This window comes from Mchenga conophoros, linkage group LG7 (assembly GCF_057382185.1).
Source record: "Mchenga conophoros isolate Kocher_MC1m ecotype Shallow Benthic linkage group LG7, M_conophoros_male_GT1.1, whole genome shotgun sequence".
Classification (NCBI taxonomy): Eukaryota; Metazoa; Chordata; class Actinopteri; order Cichliformes; family Cichlidae; genus Mchenga; species Mchenga conophoros.
In genome coordinates this window covers 55,751,878-55,774,401 of record NC_140532.1, presented here as the reverse complement: position 1 = coordinate 55,774,401, position 22,524 = coordinate 55,751,878, and the positions used below count along the sequence as shown (strand labels likewise).

Sequence of the window (22,524 nt, the reverse complement as noted above, 5' to 3'; positions counted from 1 at the left end):
AAAGTTGTATCCAAGATGGCCGACTTCTAAATGGCCACCATGGTCACCACCCATCTTGAGGAGTTTGCCCCCTCACATATACTAATGTGCCACAAACAGGACTTTAATATCACCAACCATTCCCATGTTATTACGGTGTATCCATATAAATGGCCCACCCTGTTTTACCACTTTGTCACATGTGAATTGACAGCACCCTTTCTTCTCAGTGAAACTTGCTTCTCTGTAAAGAAAAGTTTAATTCAGGGCCAACCCATTTTGCGTTGGCCCTGAATTAAACTGTTGTATATATTACACAACATCTCAACTTACCCGCAGTCATTAATCCTGACACCATCACTACCCTTATCCTTTATTTTAAACAAAATGACCTTTGATCGATGTTACAAACTAAAAATATTACCATGTAGTTATAGTTAATAATCCAAAGGTTCCTAGGTTTCCTTCAAATAGTGATTTTTCAAGGCCTACTTCTAGCCAATCAACTCGTAATGAGTACCTCTACTTTTGATACTCGAAGCTGATTTTCCTGATAATGCTACAAGTTAAATCTTAAATAGTGTTAAATCAATTCGATTAGTTCTGGTGTTTGTTTATTTTAGAGACTCTTCTTACACAGTATAAATGTCTAAAGTCACACAGAGTACAGGGCACATGGTGCTGTGAGTTGAAAATACTTCAGAAAACAACCTCCAGTGTTTCACTCCCTGATTAAACTAGCTCCTCCATGGAGGATCATGGACAGACAAACATACAGTTTCTCCAGCATTTTAAAAGTAAGTGTGCCTCTGCTAAGATGAAAAATAATGGCCATGAGAGGTTTGAAAACAAGCTTCTAAAGGGACAGAAGAGGATCTTTGCCTCTCCATCTTTCCCCATTTAAAAGCATTTGTTTGAGTGGTGTCTGTTCCCGATGTGCTCTGCAAAAGTCATTTGTTTAGCCTCTGAGGACCATCAGCAAGGCAGCCAGAGCTTCTTCTCTCCAAATCCATTTGTTCCCACCCCTGAGATACTGCACGGTCTCCACAGAGATCCTTGCAGAGCAGCGTTGCTGCCACTAATGAGCTCAGGAATCCCATAAAGACATAAATAAAATCAAATGCAAGCTTTTAGTGTTTGCTTACATGTTGATCTGATTGTAGCTGATCAAATCTTGTTTTCCAAGATGTGATTAGTGAATATTATGTGAACCGTGTACCTGAGAGGACTTGTTTGACACTTTGGGACACTGAGAGCTGGGAGCTAGATAAGAAGATCAATACTTCTTTTATGTGTGTATGCTAAATATGAAGAAGAAACCAGGGCATGGGTAGCAGAAACTGGATGCAGTTTAACACAAAGTTGGATTTTTAACATGGCATAAGTACAGGATTATTTCCTGTTTTGGACATTTCCTGGCTTATTTCTTTCCGACAAAGTTAACTCTTTCCTAAGTCATCTATAAAATTAGCTATAAGATAAGGATTTTATGCATTTCTGTAACATACAGGTATCTTATAGCTGGTATTGTTCAGCAACGCTAAATTTAAAAAGAAGAAGGTAAAACCTAATGTTGCAATAAACAGCACTGCTCCTACTGTAGGTTAAGTTAAAAACAAAAAGGTCTAAGGTCTAACAAAAAGGTCTCAGAACTGAAGAAGCTTCTCGGATGAGAGGTGAAACGTCTTCAAGCAACTTAAAGAAGTCCAGACGCTTTTCTTTGCAAGCTCCTTTGACTACGATGACCTGGATGACTGAGAACCTTCACAGACATAATGTCTATGAAATGTGTTTTCAGGCTATTTGTTATATTATTTTTTAATGTAGCATGACAGCATCCAGTAAGGCTAGCCATTTACCCCTTGTGTGTTTCATTAACTAGGATCACATTTTTCATCTAACTCTAAAAGCTACTTATATTACAGAATGTTACACTTTCCTTTTAAACATAATAGGGATATTATTATTATCACTATTATTATTAGCCTCCTTTTAGGTTGGCTTCACCGTCTTTGCAGTCTTAATGCCAAGTTAAACTGACATAAAACTGGCAGAAGATCAAATATACATATAGAGATTCAGATGCCACCCCAATACATTAACTGGCCGCAACATATTCATACACATGTGCTGCACTCAAAGGGCTTTACACAACTTGCCTCATTCACCCGTTCATACAAGCACTTTTTGCGATGCTTTTTCTATGTAAGTGCTTTCTGTCTAACATTCACACACATTCATACGCTGACGGGTGCATCGGAGAGCAACTTGGGGTTAGTATCTTGCCCAAGGATATTTGGTATGGAGACAGCAGCAGCCAGGGCTCGAACAACCAGCCTTCTGATTAGCAGATGACCTGCTGTACAGTTACCGAGGAACGCTCAGTCCTCTAAAATATTAACATTGTATCTTTGACCACATGCACCACGACAATGACCAAAAATAACCAAGAAAAAAAGTCAATGTGGAAAGAGGAGGCAGCTCAGACTGAGCGGATAAAGTTAACTTAGAGTTAAGTTGAATATTTTTTTTGCTCCGGTGGGACTGTGCTGGTGCAACTCCAGCTGTTTCTGCATTTTCATTTCTCTTTAATGTCACCATTTTCCTTAACTGTATCAGTACACACCATCTCCTGAGATTATTGTCTCCGTCACTGCAAAAGAAAATAAAGTGGAAAATAAAGGGGGGGGGGGAAAGACGACAATACATATACACTACATGTGTAAGCAATGCCTTAGTAATGAAAAAGTGTCTTGTGGAGAGGGGTAGAGAGGGGTAGAAGAATAGCAAGATGAAGCATGAAATTTTAGTGCTCCGTTAAAGTACGAGGCTCAGAAGTATATCTAAAAGTTACAATACTTACATTATTCTTATTTTTCTTACACAGTTGTTAGGAAAGTTGTTACATAGAGGACTCAAATTTGGTTGTGATTGGTTTATTTTGGGGGAAAAATATAGCTCTTTTCCCACGACCTTCAACGGCACTCATGGCGTTCTTCAACCTCAGTTACACAAGCCTAGAGACCTGTCAGGGACCATCTGGTAACCACCAGTCACTGAAAGTTGATGTGAAATCAACTTGCTGGTAACCACAGTTCACCAGTAAAATGTGTGTAATCTGGGACCAGCTGGGAAGTGATTGTTGGTGGTTGCTGGAGGTCGGGGGCTGTTACGAGCATGAAATTGTTCGCAAAGAGATATATGGTGCTGTACCAAAGACCTGCTTGTGACTGTTCTGGTCACTAGCAGGTTACCACAGTCCACAGCCAAATAGAAGACACCTACTTGTTTCCAAACAGTCACAAACTATTCACCAAGCAGTAGTGAAACTGTGACAAGTGTGAAAGTGTGATCCAAACTGGAAATGAAGAACATTAGCCTTCAAATTGAAAGTTGCACCTTTTGAAATGTGCTGGTTGCTGCGACTTTTCAAGTTCCACCGCGGCCCGGAGAGAAATAACCTTTTGATATCAAAAATTAAACTATCATTTTAGTTCCGACCAAAACCTCTTTGCAACCAATTTCCCGTGGCAATAGCCAGCAACCTCCATCAACCACCCACCAAGTGGTTGGGGAATACAAATTTGTCCTAGACGGTTTGATGCTGCCAAGTCGCCAAACGGTGTCCACGCCTGTGTGACTGAGACTGAGGCCTAAGTTGCTGCTTATAAGGTCTTATAAGGACTTCATGAGAGCTAAGAAAATTCATGAGGTGTTCTAGTTTTACGCTGAACAACTTGTCAACAGCCAGTTGTTTGTCAGTTTTGGAAAAATAATAATAATATGCTCCGTTCCACTTTCCTTTGCCCAAACACAAATAAAGAAAATACTTTTTTTTTTTTTTTAAACCCAAAACACTGGAAACATTGTTTTTTTATATCCAGGAATTTCCCTGCTGTTGTTAGTACGCTATGATATTGAAACTATCATTACTTCTATTTATAAATAAAGTACTATCACCAGGTGCACCCTATAACCAGCTGAAACATTTAAAACAAATACAGAATTATCCCTCACATTTCCCACTCAAATAAAGCCAAAAAAAGCATTTCAAAGCATCATTAGAACAGAAGAAACTGACTCATACAAAAATAATCCTTCTATAAGGAATGCTCGGAAATTAGCTCTTTGTGTCACACTTCAGGCGCACTTATAGAACAGAATGTTGTGGTTTGCGTCACAAGTTAGCGAGGGTGGTCTCTGCCCATGCAGCTACCCTCAGAAAATCCCGAAAACTATTCTAATGGCCATCAAACCACATCTTTATTGATATATGCTGAGGTGTTAAAAGTCATCATTGGGGGAGCAGGGGAGATTGCCGACTGTCATCTTTAAATACACCACTACACCAATAATGACTCTTTCTACTCGCTACGGTGAAAATGAAATATGTGGGTGGTGCAAAGCTTTAAAGGGTGAACTAAACCAAAAGTCTAACATGTCCACAAAAAACCCCAACAAAAAAACCTTAAAGTATATGTGCAAATCTAGTCTGCCAGATTCTGCAGCACCAGCAAACAAGGTTTTCTTTTCAGGAAGCACTGTGACCATTGACCTCGGCACTAACACCAGTTGATATCCTTGAGGTTACAAAAAGCCTAACGACAGCAATACAGGCTGTGTGTATATATGGCAGTAAATTTAAAACAGATCTTGCCTTTGTCAGGTGTTTCTTTTAGAATGTACGCAACTAAGACTTCTTGAGTTTTACTAACATTTGCATCTTGCAAGTCAAAAGAGCATCACTGAAGCGGCATCACATGAACGATATAAGTGACTAAACCAAACCAAATGTGGCTGCGCCAACCCTTTCCAGTAAGCGTATTTTCATATCTCACTTTTCACACACTGTGTTTGCATACATTTCTACCAAAGTAAACCCGGAGACATCAAAAAGAGAGAACTAAAAGGGCACAGTTCCCTTATACTGTGTGTTCAAGTAAATGATGACTCAGAGTTTCTGAATCATTATGACAGTTGTGTTCTTTAAATGCTGTTCAGCTGATGCAGATGTCCTCTGAGTTTGCTTGAACTATTCTCAGTGGGAAAAAAAAAAAAAGAACTGACACACACACACACACACACACACACACACACACACACACACACACACACACACACACACACACACACACACACACACACACTAGAAGTGTAGAAGTTTCTAAAAAAAACATTGCATTGAGACACTGGTATGTAAGCATGCTGTGCATCATATATACGCTCTATGTATACTGTTGACTTCAATGTTTCAAGCGTTTATTTCTTTCCTTATTGGAGATTCTGATCTGTGTTTTTAATATAAGTACACACTGGTGTATGTGTTGTTGTTGTTGTGCAATTTAAAGGCCCGTCAAAAGACAGAATGGCAAACCAGGCTGTGCTCTTAAAGCAGTGGTTCATGCTCTACTTGTTCATATATAAATAAATCAACACTCAATCTAAAACCGATCGAATGCAACATGTGTGTTGGACTGTTAGCCTGACGACATGCCCTGCTCTTGCCTTTGTCTCAGACCAACTGTTTAACTGTCATAGTGTAACGTCACAAACGGCATGCCTCCAGGAGGAAAAGAATGCTTTCCTACAGCGTCACGGCAGAGGAGGGGCCCCTCACTGTCAAAACAGGATGCGGGTCACACCTTATCATGGCAGCGCATCAAACCAGAGTTACACACCCTCAGCCTCATTTCTGTTTGGGTTAAACACACAATACGGCTTGCTCAACATTTCTGGAGCGAGAATATGTGTGTGCTTAAAGAGCAGGTGTGAATGGACTGTAAAATAAACAACACTATAATCACAACGAGCTACTGTCCAACTGATCACTCTGCAGGTATTTTGGTTTCTGTTGTCTCGCCGTTCCTCTGCTATCTGTCTGAACACCTCCTCTTTCTGCATCTCAGTCACCAGCTGGAGCAGCCTTGCTGCTCACTGACTGCTTAAACCAGTACTAACTCACTCTCCTTTAACACAATGAAGTGTTTTACATGAGAATGTTTTCTTTTGCAATTCTACTCCACGTCATTTCCTTTTATTCCATTGCTACATCTTTGGTTAGTGGCTATGGTTAGTTAAACCGTTAATCGGAAACAGACTCAAATGGCAAGTGTTTTGGCAATCAATTGATTTTTTAGGTCATTTGGCAAGAACAGAACGGCAGAAAATTGTCATTTCCAGGTTCTAAAATCAATCGTTGGGGTTTGGAACAGCTGCTTAAAAAAAAAACAACAACAACAACAAAAAACACACAAATAAAAAAACCCAAGACTTTTAACCCTGAGATATAAGACGTCATCAGTCACAGCCACAAACTCTAGCTGTAAACCTGAGCAATCATACTGTATGTAATTTTTGTAACACATCAAAAGTATTTCAACCTACCCCCTAAATAAATTTTGAAAAAAAAAGTTCTGTTTTGCCTTTATCCAAAATACAGAGTTAGGGTAGGTTCAAGGACCAATGAGTGTTCACTCCGAGGAAAAACCAAACTACTGTATCTAAAAGAACTAGTAATAAAGTTCTAGAGTGCAATCAAAGAGTGTGTCCAAACCTCACTAATTAATACATTTCCTTCTGGTCAATTAAAAAAAACAAAAAAAAAAAACAGACGGGGTTGAAAGGAAGAAGAAAGAAAGGAAAAGATAGATAAGTAAGGGGAAAACACAAGAGCGTGAATTTAGGTAAATAAGAAAATCTTGTAGCACCAAAGAAGTATAAAAGAAGAAGTTTGGTCATCTTCAAATATCAATAACTGTATCAGAATTAATGATGTAATTTTTCTTCAGGACTCTGAGTGCATTTTGTTGATAATACTTCTGTGATTTTACTTTAGAGGGAGTTGGAACACTTCTCCAGCGTGCAGTTGCACACATTCATCTAATCAGCCCTCCCTCCCTGCTCTGCCGCCGCTCCCTGCTTTAAACTGCATTAAAGCCCAGTCGATGCGGTTTTCAAGTGCATCCCGTTTCCATCGCAAGTACTGACATTACTCATCTTTAACAGATGAAAACAATGACTCAACTTGTAGACGCATGCCAGGCATACCCAGTTTGTGCAGAAATAAACACTGGATGACTTAGCAGGGCTTGTGAGAACTTGTGTCATCCCTGAGGTGAAGTTGTATAAGCAATTAAAGCAACTGCTAGACAGGTTCATTCAAATTATTACAGTTTCATCATATTGCTATCACTTAAACGCACGCGCAGGTGTTTCTACACATAAAAGAGCAGTCTCATGTAGAGCACCACTTTAACGGTTGTATGAACACCCAGTCACTCCTTTATAGTTGTCATGTTTGACAGAAAACATGCAGTACAAACTGCTTTTCTACAATTTGATGGTCTAACAGAAAGAAAAATATACTATGTAATATTAGGGCATGGATGGACAAAAAGACTCAAGAGTTTCTCTCCTAAATTAAAAACAAAAAGTGAAAGTGAAAAATACTAAAGACCACCTAAAGCTGGTTTTAGAATCTGCATCTTAAATCAATTCCCTTTTAGCTTCTTAGTCAGTGTTTTTAAATGGCTTTGACTGACTTCTTCTATAATGCAATTGAGGATCATCAGTAGAATATTACTTTGACGAGACAACATAAAAGAGAAAAATGTTATTTCTTTATATAAAATGTATTTTAATGTATTACTGTGAAAGATATAAATGAATGAATGAAGTCATACAAGCTGAAAATAATTGGGTTGTCTTTGATTTAACTGTAACCAATAGTTTAAAAGTCAATTGATTAAACTATCATAACATACAAGAATATAAAAATGCCAGATACTGTATTAAATGATTTTAACTTAAAAAAATTTAAGTAGAAATGGTATAAAATGTAATGGCCTGCATTTGTATAGCGCTTTTCTAGTCCCTAAGGACCCCAAAGTGCTTCACACTACATTCAGTCATCCACCCATTCACACACTGGTGATGGCAGCTACATTGTAGCCACAGCTGCCCTGGGGCGCACTGACAGAGGCGAGGCTGCCGGACACTGGCGCCACCGGGCCCTCTGACCACCACCAGTAGGCAAACATGGGGTTAGCATCTTGCCCAAGGATATTTGGCATGCAGCCAGGAGGCAGCCTGGGATCGAACCACCGACCTTCTGATTAGTGGCTGACCTGCTCTGCCACCTGAGCTACAGCCACATGGTATAAAACAAGAAAGAGTTTAGGAAAATACATTTCCTAATTAAGAATCTGAGAATATGATTTAGTTCTCCCATCCCTAATTCAAGTAACAATACAAGAACATTTGAAAAAGGCAATACAGAAAAATGGCTCCCAGTAAACGACTCTATGAAAGACACCTGAGAGCGTAAAGAATATGTAAGAGTCTGTATGTTTGAAACTGACATATGAGATATTTCAGCTTCTACTGGTTTTGTTTTTGTTGTATGCTGGTTTTAGAAAACAGCATACAACACATAACAATTTCCTTCAGCACAAAGTACAGAGTTCACATAGCTGGTCTGGTCCAGCAAACACTGCACCATCCAAACAATAGGCAGCCAATCTTCATAATGATTGGTATTTATGGTTGAAAAGTAAACTGTTCGTTCAATGTTTTTTCATCAGGAAATATTTTCACATTAGATCAACAATAAGCTCAAGTCCTAAGACAAATAGTTTCAGGACGAGCCTTAAAACCTGGTTCTACTTGTCCAAGTTTCAACATGACGTACTTTTAAAGCTCCATGGCTCTCGTATATATGAGTCAGTGAAACTTGGGAGCTGCGATGAAGCTTGGGGAAAAGCCCGAGATGACAGTTGGACCAGGAGAACAAGATCATTTGCTTGTTATTACAGATGCAGACAAAAGTGCCAAGGTGGAGCATGCAAAGAGGCGGAATAATAAACTGAAAGTAGGCGGGAGATCCAGAGCAAAGACAGGAAGTAAATAGTCATGGGTACAGCAGTCAATGGTTTTACGTTATTTCACACACAGTCTGGGTACTTTGCAAATTTGACTAAGCAAACACTTTGACAACTTTTCTCCCAGAGTCAAACATGCACAGACATATAGATAATGAGAGCAGATGGTAGAATCGTTATCTAGCAGAGCAGGTTCAAACGCAGCAAAGACGCACACCGATACTTAAATTTGAATCCACCCCGTCACCACAATGATAATCCAGCTAATCTGCATGCTTTTACATTGCACACAGGGCATATTTTGAATATAATTTTGGAAACAATGCCGAAACTGAGCTTCAAGATTCCGGGTGGACATTTAATGGCTACTAATGAGAAGAGACCTGCTCTAATCTTCCATAACATTTGTGTATCAAGTGTTTCTAATCACCTTTTTTTGTAGGAGTCTTTCCTCTGAGTTTATTAAACACTGACAGGTATGACACATGTTAGCTTTGCACCAGTGGGATCTACATGTGTGCCACCACCAGTGAACTAGGGTGTTACTTTTATTAAGTCTATTCTGTTTGCTAAAGAGAAAAATACTCAGTCATACTAGTAATTTTGTTAATTTCAAGTCAAAGTATTTGCAGTAGTAATTACTCTCATCATTATTAGTTTTATTATTGCGAGGCCATCTCTCTAATCATCCATAATTTACAAAATAAAACGTCATTTTGATATCCTGCACTAAAGATGCTGTGCTTAAATAAAGTAGTGTAACACCTGGAGAGATTAAATGAACAATTACAGCAATTACATAGGAATTTGCTAATTAATTTGACAAATATACAATGATCCCATCATTTCCCTTTTCAGTACAACTCCAATAGGTTTATACCTTATGAATTAAAAATGAAGCATTAGCAGTCTCTCTGACAGTTGTAGCACCTCCGTACGCCAACACAGATACTGGGTCAGTTACATTACCTCACCTCCATGTGAACCAGGACATTATTGCTGGGGAATCTTTTACTGCTTAAAAAAAAATCAAGTCAAATCAAATCAAATGCACATGTCTTTGTCCAGATAAGTGCACAAAATAACTCCAAGGCTACAAAAGGATATATTGTATAGGTAGAGGAAAGGAGCATCAGTCTTCATTAAGCATGCTCTGGTTGTGAGCTAAGGTAACAGCCTCTGATTGATGATAGCTTTAAGTTCCCATTAAAAGGTAACCATTGCTCATAAGCAGTCTCTGATCAGCGCTGAGGCTGTGAGAGGTTAGTCGCCTGCTCTACAAAGACAAAAGCTTCTCTTTGGTCTGCAACAGTGATCACGAGCCCCTTGGCGTCCTCTTTATGACAACAGGAAAGACTGTTTTGCTGTGATGACCTCAGAAAATCCTGAGTTTGAAATGCTCCAAGCACTTCACCTGTTAACTAAAGTGCTCTGTTTGCAGATATGCAGTGAGCCAAAGGGCCATCGTCTTCAGGGACCACTTCACACTGGTGCCCCATGTTCCCATACAGCTGTAGCAATGGCAGGCTTTGACTTGCTGAGACAGTGTGAGGTTGAATAGCACTCCCCAGACATGCCAAGAAAAGACACCACTACAGACTGTGGAAGGCAGAGGCTGTTCTACAGCTCAAACAATTAGCTAATTGATAACGAAATCTATTTCCCAAGCAAACAAAAGAAAAGACAGATTAGCTACTTCTTAACAGTGTCCTGAATTTTTTTGTCTCACATGATAGAACTGCAAATAACAAAAGACTAATCCAGCTAATCATTTTCTTAATCGACTGATTATTTTGTTTATTAAGAAGACAATTTTTTAATAACAAATAAAATAAAATATCGGAAACCCTTCAGACTCACTTTAGCTTTGTTTGCTAGACAAAGATAACAAAGCTACACATTTGTGAAGTTTGGCCAAATAAATGTTAATTGAACCTTTTTTCTCTAAATAAATTGATTTATTAAAAATACATTATTATAAATATGAATGGGACTAAACATCAATCACTGACGCTCTAAATTGGAGTAAAATATAACTATGACTACCGTAAATAAATTATGAATTTCACAACTGTAGTCAGACAAAAGGAGGAATATGAAGATGTCGCTTTGGACCCTAGGGGAAAATTGTGATGGGCATTTTTCACTATTTACTGACACTTTATGGAGCGAATGATAAATCACTACAATAATCAGCAGATGAATTCCTAATGAAACACTAGCAGCAGCAGCAGGGGCATGATATGGACAGGTGAACATGTTGGGCTACAAGAATGACAATGAGAACAAAACAGGATTTATTGAGCCAATCGAGTCAGGCGGAGGTAAACTAGTTACTCCCCTCCTCCATCCGCTGCTCTTCTCTGCCGCCTCTCCTCTCTGACAAGCTGAAGGTTAATGACGAAGGGATGCGGCAGAGGAATACAGATCAGAAACACTAAACTAGCCATAGTAAGAGATTTGCAGAATTACCTACATACCAACATATTTATATTACATACCTACGGACATGGAGTGAGGTTTTTTTGTTTATATCAATATCTGTTTTGAAAAGTCCCCCGAAAATCTCTAAAATTTAGCATGTACTTACAGCTTGTTAAGATGCAATGTTGTTCAAAAATCTTAGCAACTATAGGCTGTATATAAAAGATGGTCTCCACCATGACGTCACCCATTAGCTAAAAAGCTTCCACCGAGTGTCTTGATGTATGCTCAATCATCCAGGGAAGGAAATCCCAGAAAGCTGATTCTGTTCATCTGGATGCTGTGTTTTCAGTGGGAGAAAGGTTTTCGTCTCTCATCCAAGTAACTTCTTCGGTCTTTCTCTCGTCCATATAAACAGAATCAAATTTCTGGGACTCCCACTGAGTATTTTCACCACCACCATCTTGTTCTGAATAATAGTTAAGTTTTTACTGACATCAAGGGACTAAATGGCTATTTTCCCTTAGTAAAACTGGGTGTTTTCCTTTTGGAACCAGAGGAGTTCCCTCCTGCTGAAATGCAAGTTTAAGATATTTCCTTGGCTTCATTTTTCAGACTTGGAAGCAAGTCCATCCTTTATATACAGTTTATGAGAGAAACCCAAAGCAAATTCAATCCCATCCAGCTATTCCAAAACTTACTGAAACACCAACTGTACATCTCCAAGAAATGCACTGTTTCCTCCTGTTTCAGTAATGTTAGCTTAAAACTTCCAACACTCAGCTGAGCTACAAATTTGTGATTATTTTCTTTTTTTTTTTAAAGATATAGCTCTTCCGTAGGGAAAAAAAAAAAAGATGTGCTTTCTCTTCACTGGCAGTTACTGATAAATGGGAAAAATACAGTACTAAAAGAACAAGCCAAACAAAACTCTGCATCAGCTGAGCTTCTGCCATCCATGTGGAAACAGGAATGACCTGAAAAATACCTGGGCACTACTCCAAGTCTTCAACCAGCAACAACAACCCCACTGAAACCAACTCTGCTGTAGGACATCAACACCCACTGCTCGACGCTTTGTTTTTTAATCTCACGCAGGTAGGCTCACTATGCTGTAAAACCATTTTTCAAAATGGCAAGTTTTGCCAATGGCTGCTTTCACAGCATGCGCCCAATGTTGCTCCAATAAAAATTGATCTTGCAGAGAAGAAGCATATTGAGGTCCTATGCACAGACTATTAATGCTGATCAACAAGCTAAAAGGCTGAGTGTGGTTGTCCCTTGGCATACTTACAAGGCTTTGCATCATTCACTAGGTGTGCCCCAATTCATTGATTCTTCATAAAATTGCAGATGAGATCCAGTAATGAGTGAACACGAGAAAGGCCCGAGGCTTCATGTAAGCATCTGCATATGTGTGTATGTGTATGTGAAGAAAAAGCAGTGCTTTCATTTATGAGAGCACGCTGGATTTTTAACCTTAAAAATACAAAGGTTAGGAATAGGTTTGGAACCACTGGACTACAGAGGTTCAGGATCTGTACCTAGCTGTATCCACCTCTACCGCCTGATGCATCACTCCACTGATAATAGCTGTGTAATTTCACTTTCAAAAGGGTTCAGAATACAGAAGTGGCTGCAATATTTCTGCACCTGCTTAAAAATGCACAAAGCACAAAAAGAAGAAGCACTGAAATTACAAAAAGGAGGGGGGGAAAGGGGAGAAACAAGAGGCAAGTATATAAAAGGACTATTTCTTTGAACTGTGGCTTAGAGGGGTAGTGTGAGCTGCCTGTACTTCATCTGAAGGACCTGGGCACTTCTATCACCACTGACCATCAGCAGGAAGCTGCACCTCCTCAGAAGACCGCTGAACTAGAACAGGCAAATCTTGGGCTGGACTTCAGCCGGCTCCAGTGATTACAGAAGTGCACCAGTGATAGTCGAGTGTTAATGCTGCCTGCAGACTCAAACCTTACCCAACATCTGAGCTCAGAAACAGAGCTGCCTGAATATCACATGATGAAATGTGAGGAAAACTACAAGCGCTCACACAAGCCTGGTGGACATGCTGGCAGTCATCACTGCCTATCAACCCTCATGACTATGAAGCAACAAGCCAGTGACAGACTTGAGGGCTGAGTCTCAAATTCTGCACTTCAGTGTACAAAATGACAGTAATGTTGACAAAAATGTCAGGAAATGGTGGAAAATGCCAGTTTTCCAGAAGCCAGGGTGACATCTTCAAAAGTCCAAAACCTAAACGACTTTTGCCATTTTTTGCTTGAAAGATTATTAATCAGTTATGAGATAAGTTAACTAAGATCCTGTTCTTCTCAACATCAACACTCTTGTATCTCAGTAATAAGTGGAACATGTCATTTATTATGCAGGGAAAAGTGGTTAACTAAAGATTATTTACAAGCTTCTGCATTATGAAAGTGTACATCTGCTTGTAGAATGATATTAGCTAGCTCAAACACACAGTATGTAGTGGTTACATTTTATAGCAAGTATTGCATTTTTTCTCTCATGTGCATCGTTTGACTTTTTAAATGAAAAAAAGAAAAAGAAAAAAACAGCATGGCACTGTGCAGGACATTTATTTGTTGTTTTCTGACCATGAGCAGCTTAAACATTAATCAGAATCATCTTTATTTATAAAGCTAACTCTCAATTTTCTTTCATTCCAGGCTGAGCAGACAAGCAAGAAGAAGAAAGAGGGGGGAGGGATTTGCATTTTCCCATAAACAACAAGTATTGAATACCAACAGCGTCAATATTTCAAAGACCTCTGACCCAGTGTAGTTGAAGCAGATAGAAGTAAATCAACAAAGGATGAGGGAAAGAGAGAAGTGCTTCTAAAGTCTAAGTTCAGTGTAAGTTATGAACCTGACCTGAAAAGTTCAAGCAGCTTAAATGCAAGCTAATAACTGGGAAACGCAGGTACCAAACACATTACAGCACGTTTTCCCGCCATATGTAGAATTTCACATACACATATACATATAGATGTGTCTCCCTGCCCAGGTAAATGTGATGCTGTTCACAGCTGTGATATTTTTTCTACTCCCTAAAATAACCATGCTCAGTGCAGACGCACTGCAGCCTATACTTCAGCTCAGACTTGCACTCTGTGAACTGATGTCAATAAAATGCTCTACGTCATGTTTACAGCAAAAACCTCAGGGTGCAGGAGGCAGCAGCCATTATTATTATTTAGCAGCCATTATTATTTATACACTTTCATAAATAAGCAATTAGTCCCTTCAATACTGACCACGAGACTGAAATCTTGTCTCCATTTCAACATCAAGGAAGTGTTATTGAGAAATGCTAGGAAGGAGGTTCTACAGATATCAGCAGTTCACAGGTAGAGCCCCAGTGATTTGGTCCCCTGATCCCTCTGTCAGGGTACTCATATTATATTTTTCCCCTATAGGATGATCTATAAATAAATCTGCTGAGCCTTCAACTTGATCTAATACCATCACAAGGTAATCTATTAATTTGGACTTTTAAACCAAATTATTAACTACAAAACCCATGAAAAATACTTTCAGCATTTCTTTATAATAATAATAATAATGGATTGGATTTATATAGCGCTTTTCAAGGCACCCAAAGCGCTTTACAATGCCACTATTCATTCACTCTCACATTCACACACTGGTGGAGGCAAGCTACGGTTGTAGCCACAGCTGCCCTGGGGCAGACTGACAGAAGCGAGGCTGCCATATCACGCCATCGGCCCCTCTGGCCAACACCAGTAGGCAAGTAGGGTAAAGTGTCTTGCCCAAGGACACAACGACCAGGACAGAGAGCCCCAGGATCGAACCAGCGACCTTCCGGTTACAGATACGCTTCCCAACCCCCTGAGCCACGGTCGCCCTTTATGTTTAGTTCTAATTATAAAACGTTAGCATACAATATCCGCAAGCTCGCTTTACAATGTTGGCATGTAGACACTACTATTGGGGGCATTTTCAGGGCTCCACTTTGCAGTGGGTACCTCCGAGCATGAAGAACTACTGGATGTGACAATGCTAACTGGTTAAACTTGAAGAAGACAACAAGTAGCAATAGAATAAGCAGTGTTACCTTCTCAAGCATTGCTATTAGCATCATAAACTTGATCAGCAAAGGCTAACGCAACAACAACAACAGCATTACAGCAGCTGTGGCAGTTCTCGGTTGTTTTGCTGCTTTGGCAACATTCAGTACTGACAATGCAGTTGAAGCTATCACAAAATTATTATATCAACTCGTGAGTCTGATTAATTTTACATCAAAACCAATTAAAAGAGAATTGATGGTCATTAGCAACATCACCCTCCCTCTGAACCTGCTTTGTGTTCCTGGAAAAGGTGCCTACAGCCTCTAACGATGAGAGATTTCACCAATCAAATCAAAGCTAGTACAACAGACCAATGACGGGGTGTAGACTACATATTGGCACAATTTTGGCTGGTTGTGTCGAACAACGGGTATTCACAACGTTTACCCAACAATACTACTTCTAATGTCTTCTACTTTCTGTTCCCTTTCTGCGTCTATTTTCTTGTTCCGTAACGACTCTTTGAACAAATTGTAGTTTCTTCACACAGGATGCATTTCTGACTTTTGACCGCAAACTGAATTAGACCCTGACCCTCCTAGCCTACTTCTAACAACTAGCCTTCAAACCCTACCTAAACCTACTCAACCCTCAAACCTAAACCGTAACCATAAATCTAATCCTAAACAGTAACCTGAAACATTGACCCTAAACCTAACCCCAACATATCAGAATATCTGTTACTTGGTTTTTGAAAAGCCAAATTTGGGGCATTTTTCATCACTGATAACTTTCACATAGATAATAATTTAAACTGTAATTTACAATTTGTAACAGAAGATAACTGTGTTGTAGCTCAACAGGTCATCTGGAGCAGTTCAATAAAATGACCACAAACTACGATATAGACTACAAAAAGGTAATAAAGCAGTCATCAGGTCTACACCTGAGAAGCTACACTGTCAAGAAAAAAATGTCTAAGTTGATCTTTGCTCAGATTAACAGTGCAGGTCTGTTGTGGAGCGTGAGGCTCCGCAGCGCATGTGTGCCAATTCATTTCCTCAAGGTCTGCTGCAAGAAAACCTTCCTCCTCCGGTGCAGCCCACATGTGGGGAGATTACATCTTTTATTTATCACTTCTTGGCTCTATTTTTCCAGCAAATTCCAAGCTGGGGTGCAATCAGCCAAGAAAGCCTCCCTGTGTGTGTGTGAGCGTTTGGGATGTGCGGACTACTGTTATTCCTCTTTGTAAGAATGCACATCGAGCCCAGATTCAGTTTCATTCCTGCAGAAACATTTCCCAATATCTGGGAACATAGGCCTCTTGTTTTGGCAGGGGAATGTGTTGTGAGTGCGTATTCACAAATACACAATGCCCACATGAACCGCCTGCATTTGACGGTGGAGGGGGGGGGGGGTAGGCGAGGGATGGATCATGCAAGCACTCAGATTCCATTACAATTCAAATTAAGCACATGGAGTAATGGGATTACAGCCCTCAGAGATTCATGAACTCACAGGTGACAAACTGTAGCACGGTCACAGCTTCCCCGCTGACCAAACGGAGGGCTGTCTTCATTCAAGTGAGATCTTCAGATATGCACAAAGACACAACCCAAACTGGCTGTAGACTGGTGTGAATCATGGCCCATTTAAGAAGAATCTCCGTGCCAGTATACTTTCTCTTTCCAAACCTCTTCTACTTAACAAGGGAGTGAAAAGATGCTTTTGTTTGCTCTTCTTTTGCTGGCAACAGGACGCTTGAAAGACACAAATGAACATGTAAATAGGAACAAAGTGCCAAACTCACAATGGAAATGCTGGGCATTTGATATGTGTGCTGGGTAATTAAAATCTCAAAGAACCTCTTCAGAGAGGGGAAAAATGACACTAAATCAAGCACTGATTCATGCTGCTGGTGGACTAAAGTTCTCAAGCACAAGCACACAGGTGTCTGTTCCTGTTTCACTAGCTCCCAATGGGTTATAAACAAGATCACGTACGGTAATTCTCAGCTTCTTTTCATAAAAAAGAAAAAAATGTATATATATACACTTTTTTTCTTGCCTTTTAAAAAAAACAGAACTCTAAAACCTTCCCGTCATTCCTCTAGATCTAAATATAAGACATCAATAGTGCATACTTGTCTCCTTTCCAGTGCAGCAGGTCGTGTTTATCAGCTTCTCACTGCTACACAATGCTGATCAAACTGTATGCAGGCTGTCAAAGCCACAATGCATGCTCAACTATCATTATTATTCAACAGCATATCAATTGTGCTACAAAGAACAACTCATTCAAATGTAATGTGTGTCAGTTGGGACCCAACCCAGCTGAACACTTCCCTTATTACTCAATAGTTTTATGTAATCTTTTAAAACAGATTTTAAAGGTCAGACGGTATTTGAACAGGCTCCTTTCTCATGATATGTGATACAGAAAAAATAAAGCTCTAACGCAACTAAATGCTTCTTCCCCGAGTCACGTCAACGCAGTCACTAAGTGATCCAAGCCAGCCGGAGGACAGTAAAATCGTTTTATTTGTCATTAATATGACAAAGTTTCGCAGTTCATTCTGACGCTGCTGAGGTGTGATGTGGGGGAAAATCCTCTTTTGTTTTATTTTCAGCGTAGTCTGTATTTTAAGGCTTTTTTTCACATTCAAACTAGCCCCGAGCTAAACAGGATTTAAATGCCTCAGTCACACATTCCCATTCATGCACCCAGCAGATTTAAAGCCCCATTGTAGCCTCTCCGCGAGTCTGTCGCCCTTTGTTGTCAAACCCTGTCACTTTACCTCCTCGTGTTAATCGACACATTCTCGCGCACCGACATTAAATTTCTCCTCTTGTTCTTTCTGTTCTCGACTGAAATTGTCCGGTTGTTTCATTTTTGTCCGTAGAGCCCAGTATCGCCACATCACTCACCGACTTGGAGTACGTTGTCCACGCAGCCGCTCTCCAGCAGAGCGATGCCCCGTCGGAAAGGCAGCCGCGTCTCGTCGCCGCTCTCCCCGCTACTTCCGATCTCCTCCCCGCCAGTGTTGAACGACGAATACATGCAGATCTCACGCTCGCTCCTCGGGAAAGACCAGTACACGATCCGTCTCTGGACGGGCTCCGGGATCCGCTCGAAACGCTCCTCTACCCTCTGAAACGGCCACTTCTCAGCGACTTTCCTCGCCGCGATGTCCAGGAGGGTCTCCGGACTCTGGGTTCTGCTCGATTCGCCCTGGGTGGCTCCCGAGCTGCCGCACGGCGCCCCCGCGGCCCGCTGGCCTTGTCTACATGTTGAGCCGTAGCCCGGTCTACAGCAGAGCCGCTTGGCTGGGGGCTGCTGTACGCGCTCCGCCATGATAGCTCCGCTTTAACGGCGACGGAGGAAGTCAACGCACCATATGAACGGGATGGGGAACGGAAAAGGTTACCCACGGTCTGATTGTTGGCCGTGTATGGCCAAATCATCCTTTTATGGCAACATGGGGCAGGGCTTCGGCGAGCTTGTCAAACCCCTTTGTTGACAAATTAAGAGAAGGCGGGGTCTGCGGGGCAAGCTCCGTGCTGAGGACTGCCAGGAGGGCGGAATTCCCGTCCGGCCCTAGTCCTTTGAAAGCCAGATTTCGGCCCAGAATGTTAACTTTGTACAATACAACTACAACGGTGTAGTTGTATTAAAGAGCTACTTCAGACGGTGGTTTTACCAGTTGGCGTTCACATTTACTAGGGACGGAGAGAGGGGGCTTTGTCTTTCGGTGAGGTGGATCAGGCGGATGAAAGCTAGGTGCCAATGGGCGGTTATTCGCCTGTCAACACTCGAGCCTCGTGGTTTGAGGGGGGGAGGGGGCAATGAACGCAGCACCGCCCCGTGTGAGGTTTACGGTCCACCTGAATGTGGGGCGTTTAAAGGAAACGTAACTGCTTCGTGAGAGGTATGGAAGTCAATTTTTGACAAAAGAAACACGAAATCTAGTTATGAAAAAAATAGTAAGGCTGAGTCACAAAGCCCGATGAAAGAAATCTTTGAGTTATTAACTACTATAATACGATTTTTAAGATGAAAACATCATTCAATATGTACATTTTGACGTAAAATGTTTACTTTTTTAACACATAACCTCTAATTTTCCTGTTTTAGCATTTTCTTTCCATCTTTCTGGAATTCACCAACTGTACCTTTAGGTGCCACAGACGCTTTACGATGAACTGCACAACGTGTTACGTCATGTTGCATTTGAAATTACCTGCTGATTAAAGAACCACTACTCTGTATATGTTTGCTTCTAATGCTAACTAGATGCTGAGAATTGTGATATCTGTAACATGAATGCATGAGAAGAAAAAGGGGTTGTGATGATGGTGTAAGTAGGCAATGGGTTGTCATTTATTCATATTGAAAAAGACTGCACCAAAATAAAAAAATAAACTAATTTAAAAGTAGTCTGCTTATTAGATGTAACTAGTCATTAATTGATGGTGCCAGAATGCTATTTGAGATCATCCCAGCTAATTTTAACGCCTGAATGGAATAGTATCATACATTGGCTTCACCAGAGCCTGGACCTCAACTTTACTGAAGCAGTGTGGGATCATCTTGATAGAGAATGGAACAAAGGGCAGCCAACATCTGAAGAAGAGCTTTGGAACAGCTTTTGTCCTTTTTAAAGACTGGAGAACTATTCTTGAAGACTGTTTAATGACATTTCAAGACAATTTGCTCAACACAGCCTAACTGTGTTGAAAAATAAAGATGTTTATGTCAAAGATTGACCTTCAAGCTCATTAGAAAAAAAAAATCAGCAGACTGCTGCATCTGTTTGAATTTTTTATAGTTTTGCCAACAAAATATAAAGAAATGAGGGGTGGCTTAAGACCTGTGCACAGTACAATACATAGATAAGATGTGCACTGTTAAAACACATATTTGAGCCCCAGTTATGAACGGGAGTACAAAGACCAGAACCAGCTTCAACAAGTTTTAAAGCTGCAAAAAGAACAGTTTATGGGTTTTTTGTATTGTGTTTAAAGTATTTAAATAATCATTAAAGCTTGTGCAAATCTTTTAAAATGTAATATCTGTGTTTCTCTATTATTCGTTGCTGCCTTTCTAGGACAGTACAGCAGGTTATACTGAAATGAAAACTCCTGGCAGCCCCATCCAAAGATGTTTGATATCTCCTTTTGATCAGCAACTGGGGAACATTTAAGACACAAATTTAAACAGTTTTACTTGAGCATAAACACACTATTTGTCACCGTAATGGGCTTATCTGTCACTTTTCTCTTCCAGTTACAGTACCACCTGCTGCTCCTGCAGGACAGAGTTATCAGCAGCCTCATTTCAGCACACTTGCTCCATGCTGTGTAAATGATTTAGGCCCCCTGGTTGACAATCTTGAGTATTGTCTCATTTTACCCTGCAGACAGCACAGAAGAAGCACAGTAATGGCTGAGTCTATTCACTCAGCATGGTGGGAACACAGTGGGTGGGCTGGGAAAGAGAGACAGTAGCACAGACCATGGCACACTCTGTTGAATAAGACAGTACAGGCCTCTAGCATTTGACTCTGTGCTCATTTTTCAGGCATTTGACCAAATCTATCTTTCACTGTATTCACTAGATTTAAAGCAAGTACATATATTTCATTATATTTCATTAAATTGTCTTTTCAAGAATCTCTCAGTTTCTTGAACCATCTTTTTGATGGATACACTGAAATTTAGTTCCAACATTATTGTTCACCTATAGCAGGGGTCTCAAACTTGCAGCCACTTGCGGCCCACATCACATCTTCTTGTATATCGAGTTGAAGAAATAAAATGCAATTTGGCCCTTGAAGTTACTTTTTTTATTAGAGAGGATTTATTTGTTGTTGAGTGCAATGTTAAAATAAGTTCTTTAAAAAAGCAAAAAATTATTTAATATGAAGCCAATATGAGAGGAGAGTACAAACACGTTGAGGGACTGGCTGTGTTAGTTCAGTGAGAGAGTTATTTGTATAGAAAACAATTTTCACTAGAAGTCAAAAACTAATGTGTACACTTACAGTGGCTTGCAAAAGTATTCGGCCCCCTTGAACTTTCCCACATTTTCTTACATTACAGCCACAAACATGAATCAATTTTATTGGAATTCCACGTGAAAGACCAATACAGAGTGGTGTACACGTGAGAAGTGGAATGAAAATCAGACATGATTCCAAACATTTTTTACAAATAAATAACTGCAAAGTGGGGTGTGCGTAATTATTCAGCCCCCTTTGGTCTGAGTCCAGTCAGTTGTCCATAGACATTGCCTGATGAGTGCTATTGACTAAATAGAGTGCACCTGTGTGTAATCTAATGTCAGTACAAATACAGCTGCTCTGTGATGGCCTCAGAGGTTGTCTAAGAGAATATTGGGAGCAACAACACCATGAAGTCCAAAGAACACACCAGACAGGTCAGGGATAAAGTTATTGAGAAATTTAAAGCAGGCTTAGGCTACAAAAAGATTTCCCAAGCCTTGAACATCCCACGGAGCACTGTTCAAGCGATCATTTAGAATTGGAAGGAGTATGGCACAACTGTAAACCTACCAAGACAAGGCCGTCCACCTAAACTCACAGGCCGAACAAGGAGAGCGCTGATCAGAAATGCAGCCAAGAGGCCCATGGTGACTCTGGACGAGCTGCAGAGATCTACAGCTCAGGTGGGGGAATCTGTCCATAGGACAACTATTAGTCGTGCACTGCACAAAGTTGGCCTTTATGGAAGAGTGGCAAGAAGAAAGCCATTGTTAACAGAAAACCATAAGAAGTCCCGTTTGCAGTTTGCCACAAGCCATGTGGGGGGACACAGCAAACATGTGGAAGAAGGTGCTCTGGTCAGATGAGACCGAAATGGAACTTTTTGGCCAAAATGCAAAACGCTATGTGTGGCGGAAAACTAACACTGCACATCACTCTGAACACACCATCCCCACTGTCAAATATGGTGGTGGCAGCATCATGCTCTGGGGGTGCTTCTCTTCAGCAGGGACAGGGAAGCTGGTCAGAGTTGATGGGAAGATGGATGGAGCCAAATGGGCAATCTTGGAAGAAAATCTCTTGGAGTCTGCAAAAGACTTGAGACTGGGGCGGAGGTTCACCTTCCAGCGGGACAACGACCCTAAACATAAAGCCAGGGCAACAATGCAATGGTTTAAAAC

General features: G+C 40.5%; 1 protein-coding gene across 1 annotated transcript in view; it reads right to left on the bottom strand.

The window, feature by feature from the left end:
- Positions 1-18,693, bottom strand: part of LOC146571214 (zinc finger SWIM domain-containing protein 6-like) — a 50,834-nt gene extending 32,141 nt beyond the window's left edge. Inside the window, exon 1 of the mRNA XM_085280294.1 lies at positions 18,267-18,693. Within this exon, the coding sequence (XP_085136420.1) occupies positions 18,267-18,693 (427 nt within the window). The remainder of the gene's footprint in view (positions 1-18,266) is intronic.
- Positions 18,694-22,524: the final 3,831 nt, after the last annotated feature.